Source organism: Ranitomeya imitator, chromosome 6 (assembly GCF_032444005.1).
Source record: "Ranitomeya imitator isolate aRanImi1 chromosome 6, aRanImi1.pri, whole genome shotgun sequence".
NCBI classification, from domain to species: Eukaryota; Metazoa; Chordata; class Amphibia; order Anura; family Dendrobatidae; genus Ranitomeya; species Ranitomeya imitator.
Window position 1 is genome coordinate 138,487,055 of NC_091287.1, and position 18,591 is coordinate 138,505,645.

Consider the following 18,591-nt stretch of genomic DNA (forward strand, 5'->3'; position numbering starts at 1 on the left):
AGATCGCTGCAGCATCGCTGAGTGTGACGGTACCTTTAGTGAAGAGGGTCAGACCAGGTAGGAAATGTGTTAGGACCGAATTGGTATTTTATAAATACTTTTTAGTTTAAAGGTTAATGACTTTTAGTTAAGTCGCCCATAGAAACGTGGAACTGGCAACTGTACAACTTGGATATCATTGGTGGAAGTTGTGATGGACTTCAGTTTTCCTCTGGCCAACTGTAATATGGCACTATAAAGTGTCTTTGCCATTGGCAATGGAGGTTCGCTGTGATTGAAAGCCACTGTCTTGAGGCAACAGTCAAGACAAGCTGAAACTGATTTTGGACATGCAACCGGTCTTAATGCCACAGCTTAGAGCACTTTGGGTTCCTTCAGAACTGGGCCGACTTCTCAGTTGGCTACAGGCTCTACGCTAGGGACGGGCTGCACCTCAATGGGGAAGGTGCAGCTGTGCTGGGGGAGAAAATGGCTAGAAGGTTGGAGGAGTGTTTAAACTAGGAATTGGAGGGGAGGGTATTCATTTTATAGGAGGGGAAGATAGTGCAGATAGAGACCTGGGCACAAATAAGGAAGTTGGGGGTGGCGGTGGCATGGGGGGTGGGGTTAGAACACTAAATAATTTAAGAAATAGAGGTACAGAGAGGAACATCAAGTGCATGTATACTAATGCCAGAAGCCTCGCCAACAAAATGGACGAATTAGAACTAATGTTGTTGGAGCATAATTATGACATGGTGGGGATATCTGAAACATGGCTGGATGAGAGCCATGACTGGGCTGTTAAGTTTTAGGGCTATAGCCTGTTCAGAAATGACCGTACAGATAAGCGAGGTGGAGGGGTGTGTCTATATGTAAAATCATCCTTAAAACCCATCCTGCGTGATAATATAGGTGAATTTAATGAAAATGTAGAATCCCTGTGGGTGGAGATAAGGGGAGGGGGAAAAAATAATAAATTACTGATAGGGGTTTGTTATAAATCTCCAAAAATAATGGAAGCAATGGAGAATATCCTCGTAAAGCAAATAGATGAAGCTGCGACTCAAGGAGAAGTCATTATTATGGGGGACTTCAACTACCCTGAAATAGATTGGGGAACAGAAACCTGCAGTTCCAGCAAAGGTAATCGGTTTTTGACAACTATGAGAGACAATTACCTTTCACAACTGGTTCAGGACCCAACAGGCCAGACCGCATATCAAATATAAGGGTTGGGGGTCACTTGGGTAATAGCGATCACAAAATAATAAGTTTTCATGTATCCTTTAAAAAGATGTGTAATAGAGGGGTTACAAGGACACTAAACTTCAGGAGGTCAAATTTCCAACGGATGAGAGAGGATCTTGGTGCAATTAACTGGGACGATATCCTGAGACATAAAAATACACAAAGAAAATGGGAGACGTTTATTAGCATCCTGGATAGGACCTGTGCACCGTATATACCGTATGGGAATAAACATACTAGAATTAGGAGGAAACCAATATGGCTAAATAGAGCTGTAAGGGGCGCAATAAGTGACAAAAAGAAAGCATTTAGAGAATTAAAGGAAGTAGGTAGTGAGGAGGCATTAAATAAATACAGAAAATTAAATTCTGTAAAAAGCAAATCAAGGCAGCAAAGATTGAGACAGAGAGACTCATTGCCAGAGAGAGTAAAAGTAATCCTAAAATATTCTTTAACTACATAAATAGTAAGAAACTAAAAAATGATAGTGTTGGCCCCCTTAAAAATAGTCTGGGTGGATGAGGATGAGGAAAAAGCCAATATGCTAAATGACTTTTTTTCATCAGTATTTACACAAGAAAATCCCATGGCAGACAAAATGACTAGTGATATAAATTCCCAATTAAATATCACCTGCTTAACCCAGCAGGAAGTGCGGCGGCGTCTAAAAATCACTAAAATTGACAAATCTCTGGGCCCGGATGGGATACACCCTCGAGTACTGCAGGAATTAAGTACAGTCATTGATAGACCATTATTTTTAATCTTTAACCCCTTTCTGCCATTAGACGTACTATTCCGTCCATGTGGGGTGGGCTTTACTTCCCAAGGACGGAATAGTACGTCATAGCCGATCGGCCGCGCTCACGGGGGGAGCGCGGCCGGGTGTCAGCTGCTTATCGCAGCTGACATCCGGCACTATGTGCCAGGAGCGGTCAAGGACCGCCCCCGACAAATTAACCCCCGGCACACCGCGATCAAACATGATCGCGATGTGCCGGCGGTGCAGGGAAGCATCGCGCAGGGAGGGGGCTCCCTGCGGGCTTCCCTGAGACCCCCGCAGCAACGTGATGTGATCGCGTTGCTCCGGGGGTCTCCTACCTCCCTCCCTGCATCAAGTCCCGGATCCAATATGGCCGCGGATCCGGGTCCTGCAGGGAGGGAGGTGGCTTACCAAGTGCCTGCTCAGAGCAGGCACTTGGTAACGCTGCACTGCTCTCAGACAGATCGGTGATCTGTCAGAGTGCTGTGCAAACTGGCAGATCACCGATCTGTATTGTCCCCCCTGGGACAAAGTAAAAAAGTAAAAAAAAAATTTTTTACAAGTGTGTAAAAAAAAAAAAAAAAATCATAAATAATGAAAAAAAAATATATATATTATTCCCATAAATACATTTCTGTATCTAAATAAAAAAAAAAACAATAAAAGTACACATATTTAGTATCGCCGCGTCCGTAACGACCCGACCTATAAAACTGGCCCACTAGTTAACCCATTCAGTAAACACCGTAAGAAAAAAAAAAAAAAAAGAGGCAAAAAACAACGCTTTATTATCATACCGCCGAACAAAAAGTGGAATAACACGCGATCAAAAAGACAGATAAAAATAACCAGGGTACCGCTGAAAGCGTCATCTTGTCCCGCAAAAAATGAGCCGCCATACAGCAACATCAGCAAAAAAATAAAAAAGTTATAGTCCTCAGAATAAAGCGATGCAAAAATAATTATTTTTTCTATAAAATAGTTTTTATCGTATAAAAGCACCAAAACATAAAAAAAATGATATAAATGAGGTGTCGCTGTAATCGTACTGACCCGAAGAATAAAACGGCTTTATCAATTTTACCAAACGCGGAACGGTATAAACGCCTCCCCCAAAAGAAATTCATGAATAGCTGGTTTTTGGTAATTCTGCCTCACAAAAATCGGAATAAAAGGCGATCAAAAAATGTCACGTGCCCGAAAGTGTTACCAATAAAAACGTCAACTCGTCCCGCAAAAAACAAGACCTCACATGACTCTGTGGACTCAAATATGGAAAAATTATAGCTCTCAAAATGTGGCAACGCAAAAAATATTTTTTGCAATAGAAAGCGTCTTTCAGTGAGTGACGGCTGCCAATCATAAAAATCCGCTAAAAAACCTGCTATAAAAGTAAATCAAACCCCCCTTCATTACCCCCTTAGTTAGGGAAAAGTAAAAAAAATTTAAAAAATGTATTTATTTCCATTTTCCCAGGGCTAGGGTTAGTGTTAGGGCTAGGGTTAGGGCTAGGGCTAGGGTTAGGGCTAGGGTTAGGGTTAGGGCTAGGGCTAGGGTTATGGTTAGGGCTAGGGTTAAGGCTACAGTTAGGGTTAAGGCTACAGTTAGGGTTAAGGCTACAGTTAGGGTTAAGGCTACAGTTAGGGTTAAGGCTACAGTTAGGGTTGGGGCTAAAGTTAGGGTTAGGGTTTGGATTACATTTGCGGTTGGGAATAGGGTTGGGATTAGGGTTAGGGGTGTGTCAGGGTTAGAGGTGTGGTTAGGGTTACCGTTGGAATTAGAGTTAGGGGTGTGTTTGGATTAGGGTTTCAGTTATAATTGATGGGTTTCCACTGTTTAGACACATCAGGGGCTCTCCAAACGCAACATGGCGTCCGATCTCAATTCCAGCCAATTCTGCGTTGAAAAAGTAAAACCGTGCTCCTTCCCTTCCGAGCTCTCCCGTGTGCCCAAACAGGAGTTTACCCCAATATATGGGGTATCAGCGTACTCCGGACAAATAGGACAACAACTTTTAGGGTCCAATTTCTCCTGTTACCCTTGGGAAAATACAAAACTGGGGGCTAAAAGATAAGTTTTGTGGGGAAAAAAAAGATTTTTTAAATTTTCACGGCTCTGCGTTATAAACTGTAGTGAAATACGTGTGGGCTCAAAGTTCTCACAACACATCTAGATAAGTTCATGGGGGGGTCTAGTTTCCAATATGGGGTCACTTGTTGGGGGTTTCTACTGTTTAGGTACATCAGGGGCTCTGCAAACGCAATGTGACGCCTGCAGACCATTCCATCTAAGTCTGCATTCCAAATGGCGCTCCTTCCCTTCCGAGCCCTCCCATGCGCCCAAACGGTGGTTCCCCTCCACATATGGGGCATCAGCGCACTCAGGACAAATTGGACAACAAATTTTGGGGTCCAATTTCTCCTGTTACCCTCGAGAAAATACAAAACTGGGGGCTAAAAAATAATATTTGTGGGAAAAAAAATTTGTTTTATTTTTACGGCTCTGCATTATAAACTTCTGTGAAGCTCTTGGTGGGTCAAAGTGCTCACAACACATCTAGATAAGTTCCTTAGGGGGTCTACTTTCCAAAATGGTGTCACTTGTGGGGGGTTTCAATGTTTAGGCACATCAGTGGCTCTCCAAACGCAACATGGCGTCTCATCTCAATTCCTGTGAATTTTGCATTGAAAAGTCAAACGGCGCTCCTTCCCTTCCGAGCTCTCCCATGCGCCCAAACAGTGGTTTACCCCCACATATGAGGTATCAGCGTACTCAGGACAAATTGTACAACAACTTTTTGGTTCCAATTTCTTCTCTTACCATTGGGAAAATAAAAAATTGGGGGCGAAAAGATCATTTTTTTACAAAAAATATTTTTTATTTTTACGGTTCTGCATTATAAACTTCTGTGAAGCACTTGGTGGGTCAAAGTGCTCACCACACCTCTAGATAAGTTCCTTAGGGGGTCTACTTTCCAAAATGGTGTCACTTGTGGGGGGTTTCAATGTTTAGGCACATCAGTGGCTCTCCAAACGCAACATGGCGTCCCATCTCAATTCCAGTCAATTTTGCATTAAAAAGTCAAATGGCGCTCCTTCGCTTCCAAGCTCTGTCATGCGCCCAAACAGTGGTTTACCTACACTTATGTGGTATCAGCGTACTCAGGACAAATTGTACAACAAGGTTTGGGGTCCATTTTCTCCTGTAACTCTTGGCAAAATAAAACAAATTGGAGCTGAAGTAAATTTTTTGTGAAAAAAAAGTAAAATGTTAATTTTTATTTAAACATTCCAAAAATTCCTGTGAAACACCTGAAGGGTTAATAAACTTCTTGAATGTGGTTTTGAGAACCTTGAGAGGTGCAGTTTTTAGAATGGTGTCACACTTGGGTATTTTCTATCATTTAGACCCCTCAAAATGACTTCAAATGAGATGTGGCCCCTAAAATAAAATGGTGTTGTAAAAATGAGAAATTGCTGGTCAACTTTTAACCCTTATAACTCCCTAACAAAAAAAAATTTTGGTTCCAAAATTGTGCTGATGTAAAGTAGACATGTGGGAAATGTTACTTAAGTATTTTGTGTGACATATCTCTGTGATTTAATTGCATAAAAATTCAAAGTTGGAAAATTGCAAAATTTTCAAAATTTTCGCCATATTTCCGTTTTTTTCACAAATAATCGCAAGTAATATCAAAGAAATTTTACCACTATCATGAAGTACAATATGTCACGAGAAAACAATGTCAGAATCACCGGGATCCGTTGAAGCGTTCCAGAGTTATAACCTCATAAAGGGACAGTGGTCAGAATTGTAAAAATTGGCCCGGTCCATAACGTGCAAACCACCCTTGGGGGTAAAGGGGTTAAAGACTCCATAATAACAGGGTCTGTACCACAGGACTGGCGTATAGCAAATGTGGTGCCAATATTCAAAAAGGGGACAAAAACTGAACTCGGAAATTATAGGCCAGTAAGCTTAACCTCTACTGTGGGTAAAATCCTGGAGGGCATTCTAAGGGATGCTATACTGGAGTATCTGAAAAGGAATAACCTCATGACCAAGTATCAGCACGGGTTTACTAGGGACCGTTCATGTCAGACTAATTTGATCCGTTTCTATGAAGAGGTAAGTTCCGGATTGGACCAAGGGAACCCAGTGGATGTAGTGTATATGGACTTTTCAAAAGCTTTTGATACGGTGCCACACAAAAGGTTGATACATAAAATGAGAATAATGGGGATAGGGGAAAATATGTGCAAGTGGGTTGAGAGCTGGCTCAGGGATAGGAAACAAAGGGTGGTTATTAATGGAGCACACTCGGACTGCGTTGCGGTTAGCAGTGGGGTACCACAGGGGTCAGTATTGGGCCCTCTTCTTTTTAACATTTATTAATGACCTTGTAGGGGGCATTCAGAGTAGAATTTCAATATTTGCAGATGACACTAAACTCTGCAGGGTAATCAATACAGAGGAGGACAATTATATATTACAGGATGATTTATGTAAACTAGAAGCTTGGGCTGATAAATGGCAAATGAGCTTTAATGGGGATAAATGTAAGGTCATGCACTTGGGTAGAAGTAATAAGATGTATAATTATGTGCTTAATTCTAAAACTCTGGGCAAAACCGTCAATGAAAAAGACCTGGGTGTATGGGTGGATGACAAACTCATATTCAGTGGCCAGTGTCAGGCAGCTGCTACAAAGGCAAATAAAATAATGGGATGCATTAAAAGAGGTATAGATGCTAATGAGGAGAACATAATTTTACCCCTATACAAGCCACTAGTACGACCACACTTAGAATACTGTGCACAGTTCTGGTCTCCGGTGTATAAAAAGACATAGCTGAACTGGAGCGGGTGCAGAGAAGAGCGACCAAGGTTATTAGAGGACTGGGGGATCTGCAATACCAAGATAGCTTATTACACGTGGGGCTATTTAGTTTGGAAAAACGAAGACTAAGAGGTGATCTTATTTTAATGTATAAATATTTGAGGGGACAGTACAAAGACCTTTCTGATGATCTTTTTAATCATAGACCTGAAACAGGGACAAGGGGGCATCCTCTGCGTTTGGAGGAAAAAAGGTTTAAGCATAATAACAGACGCGGGTTCTTTACTGTAAGAGCAGTGAGACTATGGAACTCTCTGCTGTATGATGTTGTAATGAGTGATTCATTACTTAAATTTAAGAGGGGACTGGATACCTTTCTGGAAAAGTATAATGTTACAGGGTATATATACTAGATTCCTTGATAGGGCGTTGATCCAGGGAACTAGTCCGATTGCCGTATGTGGAGTCGGGAAGGAATTTTTTTCCCCATTGTGGAGCTTACTCTTTGCCACATGGGTTTTTTTTTTTGCCTTCCTCTGGATCGGCATGTTAGGTTAGGCTATGGGTTGAACTAGATGGACTTACAGTCTTCCTTCAACCTTAATAACTATGAAACTATGAAACTTGCAGCATTGCAGGCACGGGGAGGGGTCTGATTTTGCAAGTTTTCACACCTACAAAGAGTGGAGAGGTCTGAAATTTTTATCGTATGTACACTTCAAGTGAGAGAGAAAAAATCATATTGTATAATTTAATTAAATTGCATGAAATAAGTATTTTATAACTTGCCAACCAGCATGAATTCTGGGTCTCACAGTTGTTAATGAAAAACTAAGAAGCCCTCCTATCCTCACTCATTACCTCTATTAATTGCACTTGGTATAACTCGTTACCTGTACAAAAACACCTGTCCACACGTTCATCAATCACACTCCAACCTCTCCACCATGAACAAGACCAAAGAACTATCTAGGGACACCAGAGACAAAATTGTAGACCTTCACAGGGCTGGGATGTACTACAGGACTATATACAAATAATTATATAGGTCAGAGCAACAAAATTATTCAATATAAACCATGACAGAAACTCCCAACATCATATAGAATTAGAACAATGGAGTCAAAACTACTGTCTTTTTGATGATAAAAATGTAATACTTATTCAATAACAAAATTAAATATTAAAGTCACCATGTACAAAAATGTAAAAAGCATATAATGATTTCAGGGTAACTACAAAAACACATCCACAGCTCCACACTAATATAAAAAAATCCGACCCGGGGTACCAGATTCTTAAAGTGTATAGGCCGTATAATAACAGGCACTATATGTCCCAACAGACATCTAATCACACACATATGTATAAGACTGATCCTCACCCGTCATGGTCATAGTGTGGAAGTGGAATACCAGCCCCTACGCGCGTTTCACGTAAGCTTCTTCGAAACACGCGTAGGGGCTGGTATTCCACTTCCACACTACGACCATGACGGGTGAGGATCAGTCTTGTGTGGAAATCCAAACAGGAAGAAAATAGCAGCACCACACAAGTCTTCCAGTAAAAAAAAACCTTTGTCCGTTATTTTAACAACGTGCTGTGGAGATGGTTACAGAGGGCAGGATAATTGCAAGACGAACTGGTTAGGTTAATGGACTACAGCTGTTTCACGTTGTATACGCTTCAACGGGTGAAAAATAAAAAAGATATGCCATATCTTCCAGAACAAAATGTTCAGCTTCTTTAAAGGGTTTGTCCAGTAAAAAGAAGTTATCGCCTATCTGCAGAACTGTTGAAAACTTGTTGATCTGTTAAGGTCTGAGACCACACACCAGTCAGCAGATCGGGGAACTTTTATCCTCGTTAGAATGGAGCAGCAATGTACACGCTCGACTTGCAATCCATTCATACCCTACAGGGCTGCCAAATGCTCTACGTTTCCAGCAGCTCCACAGAGGATGAATGGAGCAGCATTCGAAATACAGCACCATTTTGTGATGAGAATGAAAGTTCCATCCAATTGGCAAGTTTATGACCCACCCTGCAGACTGGTGATAACTTAACCGGACAGTCCATTTAAGACCTCATTAAACTACATTGTGATTCTAGTTACTGCTGTTAGAGGGATGTAATTGCTAATCAGAAATATTTCCTGTGATCTCTGTGAAAATTAGGATCCCTAAAGTGCGTGTTCTGGAAGATGACGAGGGAACCAAAGACATTGAACTTTCTGATGATCCTTATGACTGCATGCGGCTGAATGTGGAGCATGTTCCCTGTATTGTCACCCTTAGCCGAGTGAGTATAATATTATAAACCCCCATTGAGAATAGAGATTGTTGTCTTTAAGTTTTATATTCTTCATATATCGGTGCTGCTGAAGGACATCTGGTCTTCTATAACATCAGGGCCAGGAGTGATGAGAAATGATGGTAGTGCCATTACCAAGGAAGACATGCTTTTTTTCTGTTTTAATGATTAGTGTTTTTCTGAAAAGTTTGTCTTTTTTTCAGATAGGTCATCGACATGTAGTAGATGCCACATTGCAAGAAGAGGCCTGTTCTTTGGCAAGTCTTCTCATCTCTGTGACAAGCAAGGGTACTTTGACTTGTATGAGAAAAATAGGCAAAGGAAGTCTAGATCCAGAAAGCATCTTCGAAATGATTGAGGTAAGGAGGTGACAAATGAGCCATCTTTTCCTTAACAGTCTGTACACCTATTGTAATTTAGATGTATATAATCTGTACAGTGGCGGACACTGGCAGCTTGGGGCCCCTGTGCAAGAAATGTGTCTAGGCCCCCTCCTTTTATTTCAACACAGATGTATATATCTCTCACATAGTCTTCTTTATTATGTATGTTGCCGTCTCTTATTACACAGTGCCCCTCTTATCTACAGCACCGTCCCGTACATATCAGATTATATAGAGCACTGTCTTTATTACATACTGTCCTCTCTTGTTACATATATAATGCAATGATGGCTGATGGACCATGGGAAGGCTTGTTTCCTAATGGAGGAGCTGATGGACTGGCCGTCTGGTCACCCAGCTGCTCCATCAGCAGTCATGTTATATTCTAATAAGACAGGGGACTATGTAATAAAAGAGGGCCCTGTGAATACCAAAAATAACAAGAATACACTATGTAAGAGACAGTGCTGTTAACAGCAGAGGAAGCTATATAATAAGGGACATCATTATATATAACTAGAAAGGATGGTATGTAATAAGGGATGGTGTTATACATAATAAAAGAGGAAACTTCAACTAAGGGTGGCACTGTGTAATTGAGTACACTATATTTTAAGGGACTCTGCTATACATAATAGGTGAGTACACTATAATAAAGGACTGTGCTATACATAATAAGGCTACATTGCTGTATCCGTGTGCAGTGTCGGTGTGCTTCCCTCTTTTACAGGCGCATTGAGCATGTCCTATTTTGATCCTCAAAATCGGATCAGAACAGAACATTCTCTGACCCTCACAGATCTCATTGATCCATGATTTTCACGGATGTGAGTGGACTCTACGAGTCTGTGTGCCGTCCAATAAAAAAAACCTGGAAGCACACGGAAATTTCACGCAAATGTGAGAATATACAGTAAGGGATTTTACAGATAACACTATTCCTCCGAGTCACACAGAATAGATACAGAATAATATTTACATCCAACCACTTACCACTGATGTCTCGTCTGATTAGAGCAGTGTTCTGCTGTTTCTTCTCCATCTGGTCAGACCTTTGTCGCCACTCTCAGCTGCGATCCGTTTTGTCACAATGATTGTTCCAGCCCTGAAAGTCACATATATTGTATACATACTCGTGTCTCCCCCCGGAATACAGATATGTACCCCTCTATTAAAAATTTAAAGCAGCACTGTCCCCCCCATTAACTATAATCTCCGTCACCCAATAATATATTCAGTCTGTGACTCTACCAAATTACCGTATTTTCTGGTGTATAAGATGACTGGGCGTATAAGACGACCCCCAACTTTTCCATATAAAATATGGAATTTGGGATATACCCGCCGTATAAGACGGGGGTCATCTTATACGCCCAGTCATCTTATACGGCGTGTGGTTCCCAGGGTCTGGAAGAGAGGAGACTCTCCTTCAGGCCCTGGGATCCATATTCATGTAAAAAATAAAGAATAAAAATAAAAAATATGGATATACTCACCCCTCCGAAGGACCCTGGTTCTCACCGTTGCAAGCGTCTGCCTCCGTTCTTAAGAATGCAGCGAGTGAAGGACCTTCGATGACGTTGCGGTCACGTGAGCGGTCAGGTGACCGGAGAGGGAGAATGAGAGGTCTCCTCTCCTTCAGACCCTGGGAACCATCCAGGATCGCTCCGTGCACCTGTACCCGGCGTATAAGACGACCCCCAACTTTTGGGACAATTTTTAGGGGTTAAAAAGTCGTCTTATACGCCGGAAAATACGGTAACTTTAAGGCTAAGTTCACACGGAAAATATGCAAGGTTTTACAGCAGATGCAAAGTGAATGAGATCCCTGAGTCTCATGCACAGGTTGCCTATTTTTTCCTTGCAAATTTGCAGCAGATTATGCAGATTTTAGTGTCAATTCTTGCAGCATATTTCACCCATACTGATGAGTGGGGGGAAAAAAGGCAACAAAAGCATTGCAAAAATGTGGGAAAAAAATAAATGTGTTTTACGCAGCATTCTTCCTGCCAACACTTTACGATATGCAGTATTATTTTCTCTGCAAATCTTGAACATGTGCAAATAGCCTTAGTGCCTGTCCAGTGTTCCTCCCCATTCATTTTAAGTCCTTGATGGCATCATAATGAATTTGGGGGTGGAAGAAGACGCCATCAGGTACTGAGCATCCTCTGCCACCTCCCAGTTCAATACAAGTCCCTGACAGCGTCTTCTTACACCTTTTGAGTTCATTATAAAGGGGTCGTATGCCCCTTACTTCCTTTTCTCCCACTCCCCAATAAATTTTAAGTCCCCGATAGCATCCTCCTTCATCTCACAATTCATTGTGATGCTATCAGGGGCTTAGCACCCTCTTCCACCAGAAATTTAATTTTACAGCCATATTTAATGTTTTTTCCCCTTCCCCTGTTCATAAGGGGAAATGTTCATAAGTCCATTATAAGTCCACTCCCCCACCCCATCATTGTCCTCTCCACCACCTCCATTATTGCTTTCTCCACAACCCCAATCATTGCCTTCTCCATCACCTCAATCATTGTCCTCTCCACCATCCCAATCATTGTTCTTCCCCACCACCCCGATCATTACCATCTCCATCATTGTCCTCACCACAACCCCAATCATTGTTCTCCCCCCACCTCAGTCATTGGCCTCTCCACCACCTCAACCATTGGCCTCTCCACCATCCCAATCATTGTTCTCCCCATCACCTCCTTCATTTCCCTCTCCAACACCCCAATTGTTGTTGTCCCCCATCACCCCTATCATTATCCTCTCCACCACCTTCACCATTGCTCTCTTCTCCACCACCTCCACCAATGTATTTATTAAAGAAAAAAAAAAAAAAGCAAACACACCACTCACCTCTATGCATGTTCCCCCACAGCCGCAGCATCATGGTCGCTGGCAGGTTTCTCTCTGACACTGGCGTGTGCTGAATGCTGACGTCATCCAGCCGCACGTCTGTGTCAAACACACATGTTCACTCAAAATGGGGAAAGAAAAAAGTTGACCTAACACCTGATTATGGTCGCTGATATTGCTGCTTTTGTGATTTCTTGTACACTATTGTTAAAATAAAAAAATCTATAAAAGACTTTAATAAAATGGACCTTGACATTCATTCATTAGCAGTGCATGCATTAGCAGGTCACATTATTTTCTTCCATATTTCCTGTCTGCTGCTCAGTAAGGGATCAGTTGATCATAAACATCAATGCATACTTTGGCACTTGGCACATAGGAAAACACGCATGCTTCATTTCTTGGTAACTGAATCTAATTGGTTCCATATACTAAGTGTGCAGCCAGATGTAGATGATATGTTCAATTTATGTATCGAGGTTTATTACTACGGTAACTATTATTGATTTTTTGCAGAAATTGATCCAGTGTTTTAAAGATTTAGGCGATGTTCAAACATTGCGTTTTTACTTCGTTTTTTTGTGCAAATTTTAAGCTATGTTTTACAGTATCAGAAAAAGGTATATGATTTCGGAAATCTCATGCACACACATTGTTTGTTGTTTTTCCTGACTGAATTGCAAAACTGCTTGCAGCTTGTCACTACTTTCAGCATTTTTTCAGTGTTTTTTCACCCAATAAATAATAAATGCATAAAATGCGGGTTTCGAGGTTTGCTGCATTTTTGGTGCAAAAACCCCACGAAGTTGCATCATGTCGATTTTTTATTATTATTTTTTTATACACTTATCTTTATCAGCATGCGCGAGAGACAAATGTACTTGATAAAAAAAACACTGCAAATACAACAGCAAAACTCGCTTTATGTAAGCAGCTTCTTTACTGCCAAGAAAGGGTTTTGGCCTGCAGAAAAAAAACCACATCAAAAACGCAACATTGAACATTGCCTAAGACGTTAGCCAGCATTTGTCAAAGCAGTAAATCTTTGGGTAGCTTTCATTTTTCCACTTTAAATTGTCAGAAATGCGATCTGAGATCTTTAGGTAAGAAAAAGTTTTTGATCAACTTACCCAGATATACAGTATATTTCTTAGTGATGAGCAAACGTGCTCGGATAAGGCGTTATCAGAGCATACTCTGGTGCTAACAGAGTTTCTTCTGCGTACTTGAAATATATGTTCGAGTCCCCGCGCCTGCATGTCTCACCGCTGCACAACAGCCACAACACATACAGGGATTGCCTAACAAACAGTTAATCCCCGCATGTGTTGATGCTGTCTAAGGCTATGTGCACACGTTGCGAATTTGGCTGCGGATCCGCAGAAGTTTTCCATGCGTTGTACAGTACCATGTAAACCTATGGAAAACCAAATCCGCAGTGCACATGCTGCGGAAAATACAGCTCGTAAACTCTGTGTTTTATTTTCCGCAGCATGTCAATTCTTTGTGTGGATTCCGCAGCGTTTTACACCTGTTCCATAATTGGAATCTGCAGGTGTAAAAATGCAGGTGAAATCTGCACAAAAAACGCGGTAAATCAGTGGCTTTTTACCTGAGGATTTTTCAGAATCTGCGTGGAAAAATCCGCTCACGAATCTGCAACGTGTGCACATACCCTAACAGCCGCAAATCATGCAGCTGCAGGGACTCGAACATAATATACAAGCGCCCCAAGATACTCTGATAATACCCAATCGTGCTAGGATAAGACGTTATCCGAGCACATTCGCCCATCACTGTTGGTTATACATTATTTCAGGTCTTATCAGCGCCATTCACTAAATCCCCATCATTTACTTACTGGCTAAGGGTATATGCACACTTTGCGGATTTGCCTGCGGATCTGCAGCGGACTGGCCGCTGCGGATTTGCAGCAGTTTTCCATCAGGTTTTCAGTACCATGTAAACTTATTGAAAACAAAATCTGCACTGCACATGCTGCGGAAAATACAGCGCGGAAACACTGTGGTTTATTTTCCGCAGCATGTCAATTCTTTGTTTTACACTTGCTCCTCAATAGGAATCCGCAGGTGTTAAAACGCAGGTGAAATCCGGACAAAAAACGCTGGAAATCCACGGTAAATCCGCAGGTAAAACGCAGAAAAATCCGCACAGAAATCCGCAACGTGGGCACATAGCCTAATAAACCTTCATTACCATATCTGCATGGCGGCACACGTCCAGGTTACCTCCCTGGGAAATCCTGTGAACCTCAGAGTGGATGTGTTTAGTGAAAGAATAAATGCCATCCTTAGACACTAAGCTCTTCCTGAAAACCTTTGGGTGGATTTTATGGAAATTCCAGGTCTCTGTAATTCTCTTTACCACTAAATTTGGAATTATACTTTCCATCTATAGGCCTTACAAAGCTTCCACATCTATAGCAATAAGCCTCAAATGGGGATCTTGCTTATGTACTATGTTTGTATTATAAAAATAACTTTTTTTTTCTTTTCTAAATACTTTTTATTAAAAAAAAGAAATATATATATATATATATATATATATATATATACATATACACTAGATGGCAGCCCGATTCTAAAGAATCGGGAGTCTAGAATCCATATATACTTTATTTATTCAAATGTAAGAATAATACAATTAATAAATAATAGTAAGAAAGAACAAAAATAATAGGCAGTATATGGAGAAAACACCAAACAAAAGTTCAAAATTGGTGTGAAAATGTCACTGAACCACTTCACAACTAAATATATATAGTTTTGGTAAATGGTATTATCATTTTTTTGACGAAATTCGGCAGGAGCTTGAAGAGCAACGTCACTGGACCCGCCTCCACGCAGTAGAAACTTGCTGTGAGGTAAAAATTCAAAAATCACACCAAAATGGCGGGCGGAGTGTGTCACAGTACGGCACGTTTCTGATTGGTCGCTCGCAGCAGGCGGCAACCAATCAGACACTGGACACTGTTGACGTCACTTATCTCCGGACATTAGCTCCGGACATTAGCTCCGGACATTATCTCCGCACATTAGCTCCGGACAAAGCCACAGAAGTTGGCACAAATTGCAGGAAGTAGTATTCTAGGCAATTATATATTACTAGATGGCAGCCCGATTCTAAAGAATCGGGAGTCTAGAATCCATATATACTTTATTTATTCAAATGTAAAAATAATACAATTAATAAATAATAGTAAGAAAGAACAAAAAATGGCTGCACTCACCAGCTCTTGACAATTCTTGTTATTTAAGGTACAGTTACACAGGATCCATGAACATGCTTATGAGGGGAGGGATGAAAGACATCAGACGACAACTTTGCGTGTTGTGGCAAATGCCACAACAACGGTTCTTTGCTTAAGAACAATGTCAGGTAGTAGGAAAATACCCAGTTAATAATAGGCAATAGTTCTTTGCAGGAATGCAGATATTAATAAATAGGCAGTTTATATTGCAGAGAAATTGCTGGGCAATAATGGACAATGTCCTTATGTGGCAAATAATAGAGCAATATACCCAATGTGGCAAAGAAGAGGTTAATAAACGGCAGTCTCTCAGTATAACAGTCAGTGAATAATAGGCAGTATATGGAGAAAACACCAAACAAAAGTTCAAAATTGGTGTGAAAATGTCACTGAACCACTTCACAACTAAATATATATAGTTTTGGTAAATGGTATTATCATTTTTTTGACGAAATTCGGCAGGAGCTTGAAGAGCAACGTCACTGGGCCCGCCTCCACGCAGTAGAAACTTGCTGTGAGGTAAAAATTCAAAAATCACACCAAAATGGCGGGCGGAGTGTGTCACAGTACGGCACGTTTCTGATTGGTCGCTCGCAGCAGGCGGCAACCAATCAGACACTGGACACTGTTGACGTCACTTATCTCCGGACATTATCTCCGGACATTATCTCCGGACATTATCTCCGGACATTATCTCCGGACATTATCTCCGGACATTAGCTCCGGACAGGAAGTTGGCACAAATTGCAGGAAGTAGTATTCTAGGCAATTATATATTAGATAAATAATAATAATAATAATCTAATATATAATTGCCTAGAATACTACTTCCTGCAATTTGTGCCAACTTCCTGTCCGGAGCTAATGTCCGGAGCTAATGTCCGGAGATAAGTGACGTCAACAGTGTCCAGTGTCTGATTGGTTGCCGCCTGCTGTGAGCGACCAATCAGAAACGTGCCGTACTGTGACACACTCCGCCCGCCATTTTGGTGTGATTTTTGAATTTTTACCTCACAGCAAGTTTCTACTGATTGGAGGCGGGCCCAGTGACGTTGCTCTTCAAGCTCCTGCCGAATTTCGTCAAAAAAATGATAATACCATTTACCAAAACTATATATATTTAGTTGTGAAGTGGTTCAGTGACATTTTCACACCAATTTTGAACTTTTGTTTGGTGTTTTCTCCATATACTGCCTATTATTCACTGACTGTTATACTGAGAGACTGCCGTTTATTAACCTCTTCTTTGCCACATTGGGTATATTGCTCTATTATTTGCCACATAAGGACATTGTCCATTATTGCCCAGCAATTTCTCTGCAATATAAACTGCCTATTTATTAATATCTGCATTCCTGCAAAGAACTATTGCCTATTATTAACTGGGTATTTTCCTACTACCTGACATTGTTCTTAAGCAAAGAACCGTTGTTGTGGCATTTGCCACAACACGCAAAGTTGTCGTCTGATGTCTTTCATCCCTCCCCTCATAAGCATGTTCATGGATCCTGTGTAACTGTACCTTAAATAACAAGAATTATCAAGAGCTGGTGAGTGCAGCCATTTTTTGTTCTTTCTTACTATTATTTATTAATTGTATTATTCTTACATTTGAATAAATAAAGTATATATGGATTCTAGACTCCCGATTCTTTAGAATCGGGCTGCCATCTAGTTATATATATAATTGCCTAGAATACTACTTCCTGCAATTTGTGCCAACTTCCGTGGCTTTGTCCGGAGCTAATGTCCGGAGCTAATGTCCGGAGCTAATGTCCGGAGCTAATGTCCGGAGCTAATGTCCGGAGCTAATGTGCGGAGATAATGTCCGGAGCTAATGTCCGGAGATAAGTGACGTCAACAGTGTCCAGTGTCTGATTGGTTGCCGCCTGCTGCGAGCGACCAATCAGAAACGTGCCGTACTGTGACACACTCCGCCCGCCATTTTGGTGTGATTTTTGAATTTTTACCTCACAGCAAGTTTCTACTGCGTGGAGGCGGGCCCAGTGACGTTGCTCTTCAAGCTCCTGCCGAATTTCGTCAAAAAAATGATAATACCATTTACCAAAACTATATATATTTAGTTGTGAAGTGGTTCAGTGACATTTTCACACCAATTTTGAACTTTTGTTTGGTGTTTTCTCCATATACTGCCTATTATTTTTGTTCTTTCTTACTATTATTTATTAATTGTATTATTCTTACATTTGAATAAATAAAGTATATATGGATTCTAGACTCCCGATTCTTTAGAATCGGGCTGCCATCTAGTATATATATATATATATATATATATATATGTGTGTATGTGTGTGCAGCACTGGCATTGAAATATTTTTATCTTTCTTGTTTTTTACTTTAGACAGGGAAGCGTGTTGCAAAGTTTTTACACTTGTCCATACAAAATGTATTAAACCAAGAAGAAAGCCTAGGGAAGAAGAGACAGAAGATAGGCTTCCTCAGGTGAACTTTCTGAGCAGTGCATCGGAAAAGCAATAAAGATATATGTTTGGTTTTTTTGTTTGCAAATTAATAAACTTGGATTTTTTTTTTAACTCTTTCAATTTAGGTTGTTTTTTTTTGGTTAGTCAATTTTATTCTTGAAGGGGTTGTCCACTACTAGGGCAACCCCTTCTTAAAAAGGAGGTAATCTTGCCTGTCTTTAAATGAAAACCTGGTGAGTAAAATAAAAACAAAACTCTGAATTTCAGTATAGGATTTGTTGCATCCCGGTCAATTGTGTTCTCCCTTCCCATGACACAAGATACTAATTGCCAGTAATTATAGAGATTAGTTACATCCTCATTGTCACAATGGCGGATATTCAATATATCATCACATGACTTAAGGGAGTTGTCCAACAAAGTTCATTTTAATCAATAAATCTTGGAATATTAAGAAGTTCCACAATTGGATGTGATTAAAT

At 40.8% G+C, this 18,591-nt stretch overlaps 1 protein-coding gene across 1 annotated transcript in view; it reads left to right on the forward strand.

The window, feature by feature from the left end:
• Positions 1-18,218, forward strand: part of EXOSC7 (exosome component 7) — a 38,250-nt gene extending 20,032 nt beyond the window's left edge. The window contains exons 6-8 of the mRNA XM_069730151.1: positions 9,011-9,134; positions 9,350-9,505; positions 18,028-18,218. Coding sequence (XP_069586252.1) covers positions 9,011-9,134; positions 9,350-9,505; positions 18,028-18,132 — 385 coding nt within the window. The 3' untranslated portion in view covers positions 18,133-18,218. The remainder of the gene's footprint in view (positions 1-9,010; positions 9,135-9,349; positions 9,506-18,027) is intronic.
• Positions 18,219-18,591: the final 373 nt, after the last annotated feature.